This window comes from Piliocolobus tephrosceles, chromosome 2 (genome assembly GCF_002776525.5).
Source record: "Piliocolobus tephrosceles isolate RC106 chromosome 2, ASM277652v3, whole genome shotgun sequence".
In the NCBI taxonomy this organism is placed as follows: Eukaryota; Metazoa; Chordata; class Mammalia; order Primates; family Cercopithecidae; genus Piliocolobus; species Piliocolobus tephrosceles.
Genome location: NC_045435.1, coordinates 83887586 through 83906951, shown reverse-complemented (window position 1 = coordinate 83906951; position 19366 = coordinate 83887586). Strand labels below are relative to the sequence as shown.

General features: G+C 41.5%; 1 protein-coding gene across 18 annotated transcripts in view; it reads right to left on the bottom strand.

Annotated features, from left to right (window-relative positions):
* PBRM1 (polybromo 1) overlaps positions 1–19366 on the bottom strand; it is a 148964-nt gene that overhangs the window by 111814 nt on the left and 17784 nt on the right. For all 18 annotated transcript variants that reach the window (XM_026447990.2, XM_026447995.2, XM_026447992.2 and 15 more), the window contains 3 exons: positions 12805–12948; positions 8864–8980; positions 2723–2791 (listed from right to left, as the gene is read on the bottom strand). In XM_026447990.2, the coding sequence (XP_026303775.1) occupies positions 2723–2791; positions 8864–8980; positions 12805–12948 (330 nt within the window). The remainder of the gene's footprint in view (positions 1–2722; positions 2792–8863; positions 8981–12804; positions 12949–19366) is intronic.

Here is a 19366-nt window from a genome sequence, read left to right as displayed (position 1 = left end):
AAAAAGACATGGTCTAGAGAGAGTAAGGAAACCAAACTGAGTAAAATGGAAGGTGCAGAAGGGTAGAACCATAAGCACAGGTAGGGTAAAAACAAAAGAGGCAGAATCCAGAGAGCCAGGCAAAGGAGTGTAACTATTTGCCATGTGGGACTGACTACCAACAACTATACATCCTTCTTATGTGGAGGGAATCAGCATAGGTGTAGGGAGGGCTCTACCTCCCACAATGAGGATGAAAGTGGGCAGATGGTCACTTTGCCAGCAGCCTGGCAGCCAGGGCAAGGGGAAATAACCACAGGTCAGCTAATTCATGCTTGGGTCTAGAGGGATTAATGGAATGGCCAGGAATTCATTCCTGACTCCTGCAGGAATGGCAGGAATTCATTTCTGACTCCTGTAGAGGACAGTCTAGCAGTAGAGCAGCAAGTATCCAGGGACCACAGTAGCAAATGACAGTGGTAACAGCAATGGCACCACAAAGAGGCTGTGCACGATCTCGGCTGTGCCATGATGTTCCTGAGTTCTGCCTAGTATCCAAAGGCTAGTTCCTCAACCTTTCTTCTCAACAATTCTGAGCTATCCAATATGCTTTTCAAAAATTCTTTTTCCACTTAAGTTAGTCAGAGTCGGTTTTGTTCAACTGGTACAAGGAGTTGTGACACGCTTTAGCAGGCATTGGAAAACAAGTTAATTAAGTCTCTGAGCAGGGAACTGGGAGGAAGAAAGCCAAGGTCAGGAGGCAAGATATAGAAAGGACTAGAAAGCCTTTCATCAGAGAGGCAAAATAGATTATTCCAGTAATTTGGACATAAGAGGACAAGGACCTTGAATCAGGTGATGGCAAAAGGTGACTCTAGACTTTTGGAAAGAAGAAAGGACAAGATAAGGCGAGAAGTCAAAAGAGAAGACTGGAGCTGAGAGAGAGATGATTAAGGATCTGATTTGATTTCCAGGATTATGAAAACATAATCCTCTTACACAGATGTTAGAAATTCCAGGGATTTAAGAGACTTGAGTCATTCTCAGTAGCAGTTATTGGGCTGATCTAAAAACCCGATGAGGCCTGGCATGGTGGCTCACACCTATAATCTCAGCACTTTGGGAGGCCAAGGCGGGTGGATCACTTAGGGTCAGGAGTTCGAGATCAGCCTGGCCAAAATGGTGAAATCCTATCTCTATTAAAAATACAAAAATCAGCCAGGTTTGATGGCAGGCGCCTATAATCCCAGATACTCGGGAGGTTGAGGCAGGAGAATGACTTGAGTCCAGGAGATGGGAGGTTGCAGTGAACTGAGATCATGCCACTGTACTCCAGCCTGGGTGACAGGGCAAGACTCTGTCTCAAAAGAAAAAAAAAACTCTAAAAAAAAAAACAGATGATACATTAGGCAATCTGTATTTTATCATTCTGTGAAAATTTATCTGTGGTACCAGTAATTATATACTGTTACTCTTTACTACTCTCTTAGAATTTAAAGTCAAAGAAGTTTCTCCTTCCTAGCAAACCGCAGTGGCTATCAGTCTCATTTCTCAATGACACTATGTAACACACTGTTTTCCTTTTTGCCTTACCTCCTGGGAGTGGCAAACTCTTCTTATCCTGGGAAGATCAGTGACTCACATTTATAAGGACCTCATGCTGTAGGTTCTATGTGAGATGCTTTATCTATATTATCACTAACCTCTATGACTCTGAAAAGCAGTGATACTACACGCAACATACAGCAGAGGAAGCAGGCAAATCACCTGACCAAAGTGACACAGCTGGTTAAGTAGCAGAGCTAGAAAAAGAACCATATCAGTTCTACTCTAAATACTCAATTTCTGGTACAATTTAGCTCTTTTTCCCTATACTTTCCCTTACTTCTAATAATCAAATTTTAAATCCTAGTCACTCAGTCATATAATTAATATTCATTAACCACCTACTCTGTGAAGAACCAGTAAGTGTAAGGGTTGAGAACACAGACTACAACTAGACTGTCTGGATTCAAATCCTAGTTCTCCTTACTAGGCGGTGATTTGGGCAAGTTACTTAATATTTCTGTGCTTTGGTTTTCTAACTTGTAAAATGGGAATAATAACAGTACTACCCTGTGGGGTTTTAAGAATTAATTAGCTAATACACATAAAGCGCTTAAAACAGTGCTAGGTACATAGCAAGTCTATGCTGAGTGCTTAGTTGCCACTATTTACTGCTAGGGATACAGTGAAGGGGGAGGGTAGAGAGGGCCAAAGAGAAAAAAGTCGTATCTAATTCCACTGACCTTACACTCTAATATCCATTGTGGGTAGCTTTTATTCTAACGTATCCTAAAGCTATTTGGAAGCAGATAAAAATAAATAACAGGTTACCCCATCTACCCTGATGTGATTATTATGCATTGTATGCCAGTAGCAAGATTTCATGTACCCCATAAATATATACACACCTGCTATGTACCCACAAAAATAAAAAATTAAAACATTAAAAATGAAACAAAGCTTTTATCACAAATGTTATCTTTTATAATCAGAAATGTCAGTAACCAACGCATTTTAACTTTTGTCCTAAGATGCAATCCAAAGCTACAATCAGTAACACTATTTTAATTTATTTACATGATTTGCTAATAACCCCTTACAGAGACAACTAGCTTCTCTGTTTTCTAAAAGCTCCTAGGAAAGATCATAGGCCAATCCGCTCTAAACCACAAACATTTATGTATGGTCATCTTCATACCTGTATCCTCTGGGCAATGGTCTTGAGATCTATAGGCTCCTTAATTATTGCATAATAATCTGGATATTGCTGGAAGACAAAAAGCCAGGCATGCTCAATAAGCTAAGGAGAAGAGAAGGAAGTACACTGACAATCTGTTGTTCAAACAACCAGTTAAGCAGCTTTGTGAGATTCGAGGCTAAAGACACCGCTGTACAGCACGTTTATTATATCAGAACCATAAATAATTTCATTTTAAGAAGCTTCATGATCTATCCAACAGCATGGCATAGGAGTTAGAACTTGGCATTTGAGTGTTATTATTATGCAACTAGCATACAATTTAATGTTTTAAAAAATTCTAGGTGGCTCAAGCCTGTAATCCCAGCACTTTGGGAGGCTGAGACGGGCGGATCACGAGGTCAGCAGATCGAGACCATCCTGGCTAACATGGTGAAACCTCGTCTCTACTAAAAAATACAAAAAACTAGCCGGGTGAGGTGGTGGGCGCCTGTAGTCCCAGCTACTCGGGAGGCTGAGGCAGGAGAATGGCGTAAACCTGGGAGACGGAGCTTGCAGTGAGCTGAGATCCGGCCACTGTACTCCAGCCTGGGCGACAGAGCAAGACTCCGTCTCAAAAAAAAAAAAAAAATTCTAGGCTGGGGCTGGGTGTGGTAGTTCACGCCTGTAATTCCAGCACTTTGGGAGGCTCAGGCGGGCAGATCACCTGAGGTCAAGAGATCGAGACCAGCCTGGCCAACATGGTGAAACCCCATCTCTACTAAAAATACAAAAATTAGCCGGGCGTGGTGACAAGCACCTGTAATCCCAGCTACTCAGGAGGCTGAGGCAAGAAAATCACTTGAACCTGGGAGATGGGGGTTGCAGTGAGCTGAGAGCATGCCATTGTACTCCAGCCTAGGGGACAAGGGTGAGACTTCATCTCAAAAAAAAAAAAAAAAAAAAAAAAAAATCTAGGCAGGGCGTGCTGGCTCACACTTGTAATCCCAGCATTTTTGGGAGGCTGAGGTGGATGGTTCACCTGGGGTCAGGAGTTCGAGACTAGCCTGGCCAACACGGAGAAACCCCGTCTCTACCAAAAACACAAAATTAGCCTGGTGTGTTGGTGCATGTATGTAATCCCAGCTACTTGGGAGGTTGAGGCAGGAGAATCACTTGAACCTGGGAGGTGGAGGTTGCAGTGAGCTGAGATTGTGCCACTGCACTGCAGCCTGAGCAGTAAGAGCAAAACTCTGTCTCAAAAAAAAAAAAATGAAGCAAAATTCTGGTCAGGCACAATGGCTCATGCCTATAATCCCAGCACCTTGGGAGGCTGAGACGGGTAGATCACGAGGTCAGGAGTTCAAGACCAGCCTGGCCAATATGATGAAACCCCGTCTCTACTGAAAATACAAAAATTAGCTGGGTGTAGTGGTGGGCGCCTGTAATCCCAGCTACTCGGGAGGCTGAGGCTGGAGAATTGCTTGAACCTGGGAGGCAGAGGTTGCAGTCAGCTGAGATCGAGCCACTGCACTCCAGTCTGGGTGACAGAGCAAGACAGTCTTGAAAAAACAAACAAAAAAAAGAAATGAAGCTAAATTATTAACAACTTCTGATTTATCAAATACTAGCTCATCCCAAGAAGTTGAACATATTGAGGAATGTCCTTGAAGCTTTCACAACAACCTAGAATCACTTACTGTCCTCAGGCTTTCCTACAGATTTTCTTCCTTGGAGGAAATAACTGCAGTTGCCCAAATATCAAAAGTTGGTCTTATCAGATGGGAGAGGTTCAGGGGAAGTCAGATTGTGTTCTCCCAGCTCTTCCTACCTGTTCAAACCCTACCGAAGCCCAAACAACAACAACAAAAACAGAAAGTCACAGCCTTCACTCAGTTACTGGGCTGAATAGATGATCTCTGTGTTGCTTTATTTCATCTGTCCCCTAAGCTTACCACTACTTTCTTAACCCTACTCCTTCCTTTACTTGGATCAATCTCCATTGCTGCCCCTTCTCTTCACCAGTTCTACTTCTGAGACAAAGTTCAGAGGACAAATTGTGGCAAGGCCACCCAGCATGGAGTACAAAGTAATTTGAAGTCATCCAATCCCACAAATTCCCAATCTACCTCTCCCACACAGCCAGCCTGCTTGGGATGGACTTACTAAGGAAAGGTGAAAACTGCCCTGCCCCTTCAGGTCTCAATTCTTGTTGTCTTTCAAACTGTCACACCCTGAGGGACCAATAGAAACCTGCTTTTCCCAACCAGTTCCTTCAAGGTGACCTTGAAGGGGGAATGGGGGAACTAATCATTAACGTTTCATTGCCCCAAATCACTGTTGTTGATTTGACCATCACTGATTATCTCTGCAGGGTAAGAATAAATCTTGAGCGAAGACAGTACTTCTCTTCTATTTTGCGTGTATGTGTGTGTGGGTGAATGAGAGTGACAGAGAGCAAGAGAGAGAAAAAGAGACAGGGTCTCTTTCTGTTGCCTAAGTTGGAATGAATTGGCATGATCACAGCTCACTGCAGCCTGGAACTCCTAGGCTCAAGTGATCCTCCCAACTCAGAACCCTCAAACAGCTGTGACCACAGGTGCACACCACCATGTCCAGCTAATTAAAAAATTTTTTTTTGTAGAGACACAGTCTCAGCTATGTTGGCCTCTCAAAGTGCTGGGATTATAGGTGTGGGTCACTGCACCTATCCTGCACTTCTTTTATAATTTTTTTATAAATAAAAATAAAATAAAATAAAATTCACATAGTAACATAAAATTTACCATTTGAGCCAATTTTAAGTGTACAGTTTTGTGGCATTAGGTACACTGACACTGCTGTGCAACTATCACCGACATCCACCTCCAGAACTTTTTAATTTTGCAAAATGGAAACTCTGTACACATTAAACTAACTCCCCATTCCCTCCAGCCCCTGGCAACCACCATTCTAACTTTATGTCTCTAAGATTTTGAGTATTCTAGGTACCTCATATAAGAAATCATACCGTATTTGTCCTTTTGTGACTGGCTCATTTTGCTTAACAAAATGTCTTTAGGGTTCATCCGTGTAGGATGTTTCAGAATTTCCTTCCTTTTTAATGCCAAATAATATGCCACTATATGTGTATGTCACATATTGTTTATCCATTCATTCACTGATGGACACCTGAGTTGCTTCCATTTTTAGCTATTGTGAATAATGCTGCTATGAATATGGGTATACAAATATCTCTTCAATACCCTGCTTTCACTTTCTTTGGAGTATGTATCCAAAGTGGAACTGCTGGATCATATGGTAATTCCATGTTTAATTCTTCAAAGAATCATCACACTGTTTACTCCTTTTCTTAAAATTTTAAGTCATATGACCAACATTAATAATTATATCTTTCTAGTAAGATTCACGCCTAGGACAGCAGTGGTCAGATGCTTTATTTCTAATGTTGTAACTATTCTACAGCTAGTCAAGACACATCTTTAAATAACTAGACTTGCCAGTGACTGATGAGGAAAGTTGCATGCTACTCATCAGTCAACAAGCATCTTGCATACCTATGACCACCCAGCATGGGGTACAAAGTAATTCGAAGTCATCCAATCCTTCGGATCGGGTTCCAGTTATAGACAGGAACACAAAGGTAAACACAGCACAGTCACTGTCCTCAAGAAATTCAGGGAGAAAAGGAGGTAGACAGAAAAGTAAATGATCACAATAGGGCTAAGTGCTACCGTAGAGTACTTCTGGAAGTATACCCTTACCTAGAAATATAAGAATGCTGAGGCCGTGAAAATGTTTGCGGTTTCATAGGCTAATGTGAGTCAAATCTGTATGTTACCTATCTTTTGGGTGTAAAGGTATAAGGAACTCTGATACTTTTTAAAGGTCTCACTTGTTTAGAAAACCTCTTCCTTTTTCAGGTAGAAGAGTACCTAATTCATTTTTCTTTTTTCAGCATCACCAGGAGATCAAAGAGAACTAAAAGGAGGAAGAACTCATTTATCTTCCTCTTACCCTGTCTCCTACACAAAGAGAAAGTTTCCACTCTTACAAAGGCAACGTTTAGGCCGGGTGTAGTAGCTCATGTCTGTAATCCCAGCACTCTGGGAGGCTGAGGCAGGTGTATCACTTGAGGTCAAGAGTTCAAGATCAGCCTGGCCAACATGGTGAAACCCCATCTCTACTAAAAAATACAAAAATTAGCCGGGTATGGTGGTGCATGCCTGTAATCCCAGCTATTCGAGAGGCTAAGACAGGACAATTGCTTGAACTCGGGAGGCGGAGGTTGCAGTGTGCCAAGATCATGCCACTGCACTCCAGTCTGGATGACAGAGCGAGACTCCGTCTCAAAAAAATAAATAATAAATAAGGCTTAGTTAAGGTGCTTATTTTATCAATGAAGAATTACCAATCTTGGAAACAACCCAATGTCCACTGACAGATGAATGAGTAAACAAAATGTAATACGGCATGGTGGCACAAGCCTGTATACCCAGCTACATGGGAGGCTGAGGTGGGAAGACCACTTGAGCCCAGGAGTTTGAGGTCAGCCTAGGCAATACAGCAAGACTCTATCTCTAAACAAAACCAAACACCCCAAAAAACTTACAAACAAAAGATATTGGCCGGGCACGGTGGCTCAAGCCTGTAATCCCAGCACTTTGGGAGGCCGAGACGGGCGGATCACGAGGTCAGGAGATCGAGACCATCCTGGCTAACACGGTGATACCCCGTCTCTACTAAAAATACAAAAACTAGCCGGGCGAGGTGGCGGGCGCCTGTAGTCCCAGCTACTCCGGAGGCTGAGGCAGGAGAACGGCATAAACCCGGGAGGCAGAGCTTGCAGTGAGCTGAGATCCGGCCACTGCACTCCAGTCCGGGCGACAGAGCGAGACTCCGCCTCAAAAAAAAAAAAAAAAAAAAGATATTATATATAAATAACAAAATGCCATTCAGTTTTAAAAAGGAATGAAATTCTGATTCAGGCTACAATATAGATGAATCCTGAACACATGCTAATTGAAACAAGCCAGTCACAGGACAAATATTGTATGATTCTTCTTCTATGATATACCTAGAATAGTCAAATTCATAGACAGAAAGCAGAATGGTGGTTGCCAGAAGCTAGGAGAAGAGGAGAGTGGACTTGGTGTTTAATGGGTATGGAGTTTTGGTTTTGTAAGACTAAAAAGTTCCAGATGGTGGTGATGGTTGCATAAAAATGTGAATGTACTGTACACTTAAAAATGGCTAAAATGATAAATTTTATGATACATATCCTTTACCATAGTAAGAAACAAACAAAAAGAATTACCAATCAAAAAACAAAAAACATAAAAATAAAAAAAAATAAAAATCACAACCTTCTGGTCATGTAAAATGATAGACCGTGTATGTTTTGTGCTGCTGTGAGGAGCTGCCTCCAACATCTTCCTTTTATTTATTTTTTGAGACGGAATCTTGCTCTGTCACCCAGGCTGGAGTGCAATGGCATGACGTCAGCTCACTGTAACTTCCACCTCCCAGGTTCAAGCAATTCTCCTGCCTCAGCCTCCCGAGTAGGTGGGATTACAGGCACGCATCACCACGCCAGGGTAATTTTTATACTTTTACTAGAGATGGGTTTTCACCATGTTGGCCAGGCTTGTCTCAAACTCCTGACCTCAGGTGATCTGCCTGTTTTGCTTGGCCTCCCAAAGTGCTGGGACTACAGGCGTGAGCCACTGCGCCTGGTCCAACATCCTCCATTTTTTTTTTTTTAATTTGAGATGGGGTTTCGCCCTTGTTGCCCAGGCTGGAGTGCAATGGCACAATGTTGGCTCACCCACCGCAACCTCTGCCTCCAGGGTTCAAGTGATTCTCCTACCTCAGCTTCCTGAGTAGCTGGGATTACAGGCATGCGCCACCAGGCCTGGCTAATTTTTTGTATTTTTAGTAGAGATGGGGTTTCTCCATGTTGGTCAGGCTGGTCTCGAACTCCCAACTTCAGGTGATCCACCTGCCTCAGCCTCCCAAAGTGCTGGGATTACAGGCGTGCGCCACCACGCCTGGCCCAACACCTTCCTTTTAAACTTACTTTATTTATCAGTAATTAATAAAATTCTTGAAGTACTAAAAACAAAACACTGACATTTACCTGTTTTTAATTGCATCACTTACCACTTTAGAAGGCAGTTTCTGAAAAAGTTCGCTAATGAGACGTCCTGATGGATTTGTAGCTACAACTATGGCTTCAAGAAGCTGTTCCAGGATCTCCTTCAAGTAAGTTGGAGAAGACTGGTAATGTGGAGAAAAAAGTACTTTGTAAGAAAAATAATAAAATGCTGAATATTACATGGCTTCTAAAATTGTAAAGCTAATTCATAAGACCAACTTCTTTTTTTTTTTTTTTGAGATGGAGAGGCTGGAGTACGGTGGCACAATCTCAGCTCACTGCAACCTCCACCTCCTGGGTTTAAGCAATTCTCCTACCTCAGCCTCCCGAGTAGCTGGGATTATAGGCGTGCGCCACCAGGCCCAGCTAAGTTTTATATTTTTAGTAGAGACGGGGTTTCACCATGTTGGCCAGGCTGGTCTCAAACTCCTGACCTCGTGTCCATCCACCTTGGCCTCTCAAAGTGCTGGCATTACAGGCATGAGCCACTGTACCTGGCCAAAAAAAGCAACTCCTAACCAGTACTTATTTTAACTCCAAATTTCAAGAATATCCCATAATGTTCTGATGCTGGACAAAGGCACTGTATCCCTAGAATAACCTATATGAACCTAATGAGGCTCCTTATGTTATATTTGCAATGAAATCCCTTGTGGTAGGTCCTTTTATTGAACCTTTTTCTACAGTAAACATTATAATGGCAAAGTTTAAGTGCTACAAATGTAAAATGAGCAACTGAGCAGGAGAAAACATGTCCCATAATAGTCGGTCATTTCTATATCTGCTGTTCACATCTATTGGTCTTCATATTCTTACAGGACAATGACTACTTACATAACGTTGGGACTACATACTTTTCACCATGGGGTGCTCTACCAGGTCTAACAACTGAATTCAAATTAAGTCAAAACTAAATAGTGATTAAGTAAATCAATGTACACCATTTCTGCTCTTTAGACTGACTGGTTTATACCTAGCTTAGTCACTGTTTCAACATAGGAAGTATATGCCCCAAAGAGTACTTGACCAAGGAGGGTTCAAGTCTGAAGCAAGTTTCTAGAATAAGCAATGGAATGTCTCAGTCAAGGATTAAATGATGCTTCTAGTCCAAATCATTCTTTGTACATATGAAATAAAGAGTAATGGTTTTTCCTTGTTTAAATCATAAAAGTAAAGGTATTCTGTTCCAATACAACAGAAGCTCTTTTTATTTAGTATAGTCTCAATTTTAAGGTTCAGCACTTTTTTTTCCCACCACTCTGTTGCCCAGGTTGGAGTGAAGTGGCGTGACCATGGCTCATTGCAGCCTCAAACTCCAGGGCTCAGGCAATCCTCTCACATCAGCTTTTCAAGTAGCTGTGACCACAGATGTGTACCACCATGCTTGGCTAGTTTTTTTCACTTTGTGTACACATGGGCATCTCACTATGTTGCCCGGGCTGGTCTAAAACACTTGGGCTCAAGTGATCCTCCAGTCTCAGCTTCCCAAAGTGTTGGGATTGCAGGAGTGAGCCACCACGCCAGTCCCAAGAAAATCATCCTTGATTTAAACATTAGAAACCTGAAAATGTCTTCTCCCTCCATGAGAATTATAGAGCTATAAAGAGGCTTGGGGTCTAACATGGTGGCTCACGCCTGTAATCCCAAGCACTTCGGGAAGCTGAAGTGGGAGGATCACCTGAGGTCAGTAGTTAGAGACCAGCCTGGCCAACATGGTGAAATCTCATCTATACTAAAAATACAAAAATTAGCTGGTGTGGTGGCAGGCATCCGCATTCACAGCTACTTGGGAAGCTGAGGCAGAAGAATCGTTTGAACCCAAGAGATGGAGGTTGCAGTGAGCTGTGATTGTGCCATTGCACTCCAGCCTGGGCCAAAGAACAAGACACTGTCTGAAAAAAACAAAATTTGAAAGAGGCTTGGGAGGTATAAATGGGAACATACAAGATCCTCCCAATTTCTCATCAATGATGCACTACAGAAAGAAATATGGGCAAGTCCTAAATGTAGGCATTTTAATTTTTTGACTAGAGCCCTGAAGGTCTACACTAAGGGTGGGGCCTCTGCAAGCAGTGTTCTACTGAAGAAAGCATGGGTTGCTTCTCCTGCATTTATATCAGAGAGTAAAATTCCAGGAAATTCCTAATTTTAGCCTTCTATCTAGTTCCAATCACTTAATTAATTAAATTGACAAGGTGCTGAGGAACTATATATTTATATATCATATATAAAATATAAAATTTTACACATATAAAATATATATAAGAACTATATGTATGTGTATGTGTGTGTACATATATACACACACACACACACACATATATATATATATTTTTTGAGACAGAGTCTCATTCTACCACCGAGGTTGGAGTACAGTGGCATGATCTCAGCTCACTGCAACCTCTGCCTCCCAGGTTCAAGTGATTCTCCTGCCTCAGCCTCCCAAGTAGCTGGGACTAAAGGTGCCCACCACCATGCCCAGCTAATTTTTGTATTTTCCGTAGAAATGGGGTTTCACCATGTTTGAAACCAGGCTGGTCTCAAACTCCTGACCTCAGGTGATCTGTCTGCCTCGGTCTCCAAAAGTGCTGGGATTACAGGGGTGAGCCATAGCACCTGACTAGGAACTGTATTTTGAGACTCTAATAAGTAATTATATTTTTGAGAAATTCACCCATCACTGCTTCTCTGTGTTCCAGCAAAAGGCCTATGTAGATAAGTTACAGAAGAAAGGGGAATATTCTGCACTGTGCTTCTTACAATTTAGCGGTAGAAGAGTTGTGATCCCCTCTACTATTCTTTTTTTCTCTTTTCAAACATGTCTTTTTATTTTCTTTTTTCATTTTTTTTTTTTGAGATGGAGTCTCACTCTGTCGCCCAGTCTGGAGTACAGTGGCGCCATCTCGGCTCACCGCACCCTCCACCTCCCAGGTTCAAGCAATTATCGTGCCTCAGCCTCCTGAGTAGCTGGGATTATAGGCATTTGCCACCATGCCTAGCTAATTTTTGTATATTTGGTAAAGATGGGGCTTTACCATGTTGGCCAGGCTGTTCTTGAACTCCTAACCTCAAGTGATCCTCCCGCCTTGGCCTCCCAAAGTGCTGGGATTACAGATGTGAGCCACTGTGCCTGGCCATGAAGCATGTGTATTTATTTAGTAAATATCTATCAGCACCTACGTGCCAGGTATAGTGTAGATATAAGGAATAAATGAACAAGAAGATACCTGCTCAGGAGCAATCATTCTGCTTGGGGGAAGAGAGAAAAACAAGTAAACTAGTATGTTATTATTTCACATATAGTGACATTATAAAAACTGAAGACAACCCTGTGATGACAGGGTGGGGTAGGAACTAAAAAGGAGGAAGGCAGAGCAAACAATTTATATAGGGTGGTCAGGAAAGTCCTGTCTCAGTAGATACCACTTTAGATGGTGTTAGAATAATAAAAAAGAGACAGTCACGGGAAAAGCCAAAGGAAACATCTTCTACACAGAAGAACAACTGCAAAATTCCAGCGGTAGAAACACACCTGGTATGTTCTAGGAACAGTAACCATTCTAACCTACAGAAATATTCCTCACTAAGGTGATTACATTCCAACTTCTAATCACAACACTGTCTTCCCTTACACAATGTCTCAATGTAGCAATACTGGACTAATCCTTGATAATATCAAGATTCTCTTTAAAACTGAGCAGGAAATATGCATTAATACAAGTACAATTCATGAAAATCACCACACATGGCAAACATTGTCCAGGATATCCTAGGATCCCTTAAAAATGGAGTGGGGCTCTCTGGCTGAATGTCCTTTTATCCTCCCAGTTACCAATACAATTGCACAGGAATTCTAGTTGCCCACAACATCCCAGAGGGAATCACAAGCAGGGCCCTCTCTGCCTTCCAAGAGCCCATCCATCACAATTTCCAGCTGCACACTTACTCCTTCAGTCACTGTGCCCTGATTGTCTTGCCCATCTTCATCATCATCTTCATCATCTGCTTCTCCTTTCTGAACAAACTCATTTCTTGTTCGAAGGTACAAATCCCAGAGTTTGCAAGCAGCTTTATATTCAGGAGAATCTGGCTGTATGTTAGCAAAAAGAAAAAAAAAATCACTTTAGTAATGTATTGGAGATTAGTTGCTACTTTTAAAGTACCTGCTTCAGCAAAGACTAGTATTTTGACACAATTTTGAAAATTCTATTACAAATTTTAACATCCTCATGATTAAAACATATGTGGGTCTTAATCCCACTTCCAAAAAATTAAGTGTATGTTTTAAAGATATTCTGAAATCAAATTATTTATGTCTTATCTCATTACAGAAAGACTTGAGGCAGAAGACAAATGATTTGCTAAATTAAAACTAATTATGACCGGGTACGGTGGCTCACTCCTGTAATCCCAGCACTCTGGGAGGCCAAGGCAGGTGGATCATGAGGTCAAGAGATTGAGACCATCCTGGCCAATATGGTGAAATCTTGTCTCTACTAAACATACAAAAATTAGCTGGGCATGATGGTGCGTGCCTATAGTCCCAGCTACTTGGGAGGCTGAGGCAGGAGAATAGCTTGAACCAGAGAGGCAGAGGTTGCAGTGAGCCGAGATCGTGCCACTGTATTTCAGCCTGGCGACAGAGCAAGACTCTGTCTCAAAAAAAAAAAAAAAAAAAAACCCCAAAAAACCCAAAAAATCTAATTACTCATACACTAAGAAAGACAACTTAAAGGATAAGATTTGATTTAAAGGATAGACGCTAATGACTGTTCTGATGTTATTAATATTTCTAGTTTGAAATTCCTTAATACCTTGTTTCAAAATATCTGTTCATGAAGTATAGCGGGTATAGTAAACTCTTGACTGAAACCTTCTAGTTAAAACAACATTGGATGCAAACTTTAAAAAATAAAACTTTAAAAATGCATACATGGGATGCCAACAGGAAGTAAGGATATTCATAAAATTAAAGGCGTAAAAACAGGAACCCAGATGAAAACCCAGAACACTGAAGTCAAATGTTCACTTTGTGGGCATTCATTTGTGATAAAACAAGCTTTGATTTCCAAGGCTTCTCTGTGCAGCAAGGAGGGAAGACAAAGGTCAGGGTCTACCAGAAGCTGGGAATCCAAAGGCCATGGCTGCACTGTTAGTGGGAACTCAAATCAGTTTCTGCACTGCCAGGGAGCAAGGAGGACTGCCCATCTCAACCTCTACCTATCTAAACTCACGCCTATCTCAAACCATGGCACTGAGAGGAGAGGAGAGGCGTGAAATGAATCTCTGAGAACTCTTCATCATTAGTTAGCCTTAACAAAGACAGGGCAGTCATCCTGGACAAGCAACAAATCATTTCTGGATGAAACCAACTTGAATTTAACACTCCAGTGATCTCTAGAGATAAAGTTCCAAGAAATATGAGCTCATAGTAAAAAATCATGAGGCACATAAGAATCAAAGAATCACAAGAGAAAGCTAGCAAAAATGACAGTGAAACTAAACAAATATATGTATTAGATACTGGAATTCAAATATTAGATTATCAGAATAATCTGCCATAGAATAAAAAACAGATGTGTTAAAAATGTTTAAAAGTTGGGCATGGTGGACAGGCGTGGTGGCTCACGCCTGTAATCCCAGCACTTTGGGAGGCTGAGGCAGGCGGATCATGAGGTCAGGAGATTGAGACCATCCTGGCTAACACAGTGAAACTTGTCTCTACTGAAAATACAAAAAATATATCACAATGAAACTATAAAATACAAAAGAGAAAAAGATACTAAAGATAGCTAGAAAAGAAAAGACAGATAACCTTTAAAGGAACTACCATCATACTGACGGATGACTTCTCAATAGCAAAAACGAATGAAGAATAAAGAAAGTCGCAATAATGAATTGTACTGACTCTACAAATCAATATTATTATTATTATTATTATTATTAACATTTTTAAAGACAGGATCTCACTGTTGCCCAGGCTGGAGTACAGTCGCATGGTCATAGCACACTGCGGCCTTGAACTCTTGGGCTTAAATGATCCTTCCACCTCAGCCCCTCAAGTAGCTGGGACTACTGGTGCACACCACCATGCTCAGCCAATTAAAACAATTTTTTTTTTGGTAGAGATGGGGTCTTAGTACACTGTCTAGGCTGATTTCAAACTCTTGGCTTTAAGCACTCTTCTGCCTCAACCTCCCAAAGCGCTGGGATTATAGGCATGAGCCATCATGCCTGGCTGAATAGTATTTTATGGCAGGGGTCCCCCACCCCCAGGCCACAAACAGCTACCAGTCCATGGCCTGTTTGGAACTGGGCCACACAGCAGGAGGTGAGCAGCAGGCAAGACAGCATTATGGCCTGAGCTCCTCCTATCACATCAGCAGTGGCATTAGATTCTCATAGGAGTGTGAACCCTATTGTGAACTGAGCATGCAAGAGATCTAGGTTGTGAGCTCCTTATAAGCATCTAATGCCTGATGACATGAGAAGGAAGAGTTTCATCCTGACCTTGCCCCCCACCCCCCATATCCACTGCTGTCCATGGAAAAACTGTCTTCCACAAAACTGGTCCCTGGTTCCAAAAAGCTTGGGGACCACTTTCTACGAGATTCAAAAATTGCCACAAAAGAACTAAAGTACACAGCACCAGCATTATAAATAAGGAAAAGAGTGACCAGAGTTGAATTATTCTAAAGTCTTTGTATTGTCTGGAGGATTAAGATCCTGATTAGCCTCTGGCTTTGATAAGTTAATTATGCATAGTAAAACTTCTTAGATAAGAACTAAAAGATAATCCATAGGTGTTACAATTTCCAAATTTTAGAGGTAATAAGAGGAAAAAAGTTTTGAAAAAAATGAAATCAAAAGAAGGCATAGAGAAAAAAATAACAAAATGCATTGAAGTGCAAAATACAGAAACTGAGCAAGGTGGTGTGCACCTGCAGTCCTAGCTACCTGGTAGACCGCAATGGGAAGACTGCTTGAGTCCAGGAGTTTGAGTCTGGCCTGGGCAACTTAGTGAGACCTCATCTTTAAAGACACTTACGGCCAGGTATGGTGGCTCATGCCTATAATCCTAGAACTTTTGGGAGGTCAAGGCAGGCAGATCACCTGAGGTCAGGAGTTCAGGACCAGCCTGGCCAACATGGTAAAACCCCATAAAAATACAAAAACTAGCTGGGCATGATGGTGGGTGCCTGTAATCCCAGCTACTCAGGAGGCTGAGATGGAAGAATCGCTTGAATCCGGGAGATGGTGGTTGCAGTGAGCCAAGATCGCACCACTGCACTCCAGCCTGGGCGGCTGAGTGAGACTCTGTCTCAAAAATAAATAAATAAATAAATAAAAAGATTAAAAAAAAAATTTAAAAAGATGAAATCAATAGAATAGAAATTTAGATGGTAGAAATGTATCTAAACATAATGGTAATCACTAAAACTATTAAGAGTTGAAATGCTCTAGTTAAAAGATAAAGATTATACACTGGAGTAATAGAAGTTCATATATATGTTGTTTACAAGACATACCTCAGCATTAAAAGAATATGAACATGTTAAAAGTGTAAGAATAGGCCGGGCGCGGTGGCTCATGCCTGTAATCCCAGCACTTTGGGAGGCCGAGACAGACGGATCATGAGGTCAGGAGATCGAGACCATCCTGGCTAACATGGTGAAACCCCGTCTCTACTAAAAAATATAAAAAACTAGCTGGGCGAGGTGGTGGGCGCCTGTAGTCCCAGCTACTCGGGAGGCTGAGGCAGGAGAATGGCATAAATCTGGGAGGCAGAGCTTGCAGTGAGCTGAGATCCGGCCACTGCACTCCAGCCTGGGCGACAGAATGAGACTCCGTCTCAAAAAAAAAAAAAAAAAAAAAAAAAAAAAAGTGTAAGAATAAAAAAAACAAACTAGGTAAACACCAAAATAAAGCTAGTATAACTACATTAATGTCAAACAAAACAGACTTCAAATAAAATACATTACTAGTAATAAAAAGGGCTATCACATAATGCCAAAAAGTTCAATTTACTAGGACAATATAATAATTTTAAACTGGTATGCTCCTATTTGCATGATTTCAAAATATATAAGGCAAATAGTAACAGAATTATAAGGAGAAACAGACAAATCGATAATCAGAGTGTAAGATTTTAAAACACTGAATTCAGTAAGTGGAAAGTTCATGCAGACAAATCAGCGAGGATATAAAAGATTTTAAAAGGACTGGGCACAGCAACTCACGCCTGTAATCCCAACACTTTGAGAGGCCAAAGTGGGTGGATCACCTGAGGTCAGGAGTTCGTGACCAGCCTTGACAACATGGTGAAACTCCATCTCTACTAAAAATACAAAAATTAGCTGGACATGGTGACACATGCCTGTAATCCCAGCTACTTGGGAGGCTGAGGAAGGAGAATCACTTGAACCAGGGAGTCGGAGGCTGCAGTGAGCCGAGATCAGGCCACTGCAACTCCAGCCTGGCGACAGAGCAAGACTCCATCTCAAAACAAAACAAAACAAACAAACAAAAAAAACCCAAAACCAAAACATTTATAGTTTCAAGAATAAACAACATATTTGCAGAATCTTTATGAAGAAACATTTAAAGCTTTACTAAAATACTTTTAAAAAGACGTAAATAAATGAAGACATACCAAATTCACAGATTGGAACAGCCAACATTATATCAATTTTCACTAATACGATCTACAGTCAACGCAATCACAAAAATTCAAAAAAAATTTTTTGTGTGCTTGTTGACTTAACACACTAATATAAAATGTGTGTGAAATGGCAAAGGGTCAAGTGCAGTTAACCTACTTTGTAACCAGAAAAAGAGGTATAAAGCAAGCTGGGCATGGTGGTTTATGCCTGTAATCCCAGCACTTGGGTGGCTGAGGGGCGTATATAGCTTGAGCCCAGGAGTTCAAGACTAGCCTGGGCAACGTGGCGAAATCCCATCTCTATCAAAAATACAAAAAATTAGCCATGTGTGATGGTGAGCACCTGTAGTTCCATCTAATCAGGAGGCTAAGGTAGGAAGATTGCTTGAACCCAGGAGATGAGGGCTGTAGTGAGCCAAAATCACGCCACTGCACTTCAGCCTGGGCAACAAGAGAGATCGTGTCTCAAAAAAAATAAATAAATAAATAAATAAAGCCAAAGTAATTAAGGTAGAAATAGAATGGCCTATTAGAATAAAAGGACAGAAATAGATTCATGAATACATGAAAATGATGACAGCAGTGACTGCGAACAAATGCAGAGAGAATAGTGTTAGTTATACGTTATACCCGTGGGAAAAAAATTGATTCCTACCCTTATAAAAGACTAAAATCAATCCCAGCTACATTTATTCCTACCTTATAAAAGACAAAAATCAATCCTAGCTGCATTAAAGGCTTATATGAAAGACAAAACTATAAAACTTTAAGAAAAGCATATAATAGAAGAATATCTTGGGCAAGAGGAATCTCTGAAACAAGATACAAATAAACCCATTTAAAGATTGATAAATTTGATTATACTAAAATAAAATGTTTCTGTTCATCAAAAAATACCATGAAAGGTAAAAAGATATGCACACAGTGGGAGAAGATATTTGAAACACACAAAATCAAAGGAATATATACATATATAAAAACTAAAACATATAATTAAAAAAGGTTTAGTATCTACGATAATTTAAAAATTTTGGCTGGGCGTGGTGGCTCACGCCTGTAATCCCAGCACTTTGGGAGGCTGAGGCAGGTGGATCACGAGGTCAGGAGACGGGGACCATCCTGGCTAACGCGGTGAAACCCCGTCTCTACTAAAAATACAAAAAATTAGCTGGGCGTGGTGGCGGGGGCCTGTAGTCCCAGTTACTCGGGAGGCTGAGGCAGGAGAATGGCGTGAACCCAGGAGGCGGAGCTTACAGTGAGCCGAGATCATGCCACTGCACTCCAGCTTGGGCAACAGAGCGAGACTCCATCTCAAGGAAAAAAAAAAAAATTTCTATGGCCAGGCATGGTGGCTCATGCCTGTTGTCCCAGCACTTTGGGAGGCTAAGGTGGGTGGATCACTTGAGGTCAGGAGTTCAAGACTAGCCTGGCCAACCTGGTGAAACCCCATCTCTACTGAAAATACAAAAATTAGCCGGGTGTGGTGGTGGGCACATGTAATCCCAGCTACTTGGGGGGCTGAGGCAGGAGAATCACTTGAACCTGGGAAGAAGAGGTCACAGTGAGCTGAGATCGTGCCACTGCACTCACTCCAACCTGGGCAATAGACTTTGTCTCAAAAAAAAAAAAAAAAAAAAATACTTTCTAAAGCCAGGAGTGGTGGCTCATGTCTATAGTCCCAGCTACTCACAAGGCTGAGGCAGGAGGATCACTCGAGGCCGGGAGTTTGAGACCAGCCTGGGTAACATAGTGAGACTGTCTCTAAAAAAAAAAGAAAAAAAAAGTTCCAGAAATATGAAAATGACCAACAAACCAAGAGAAAAATGGGCAAAAGATTTGAGAAGAC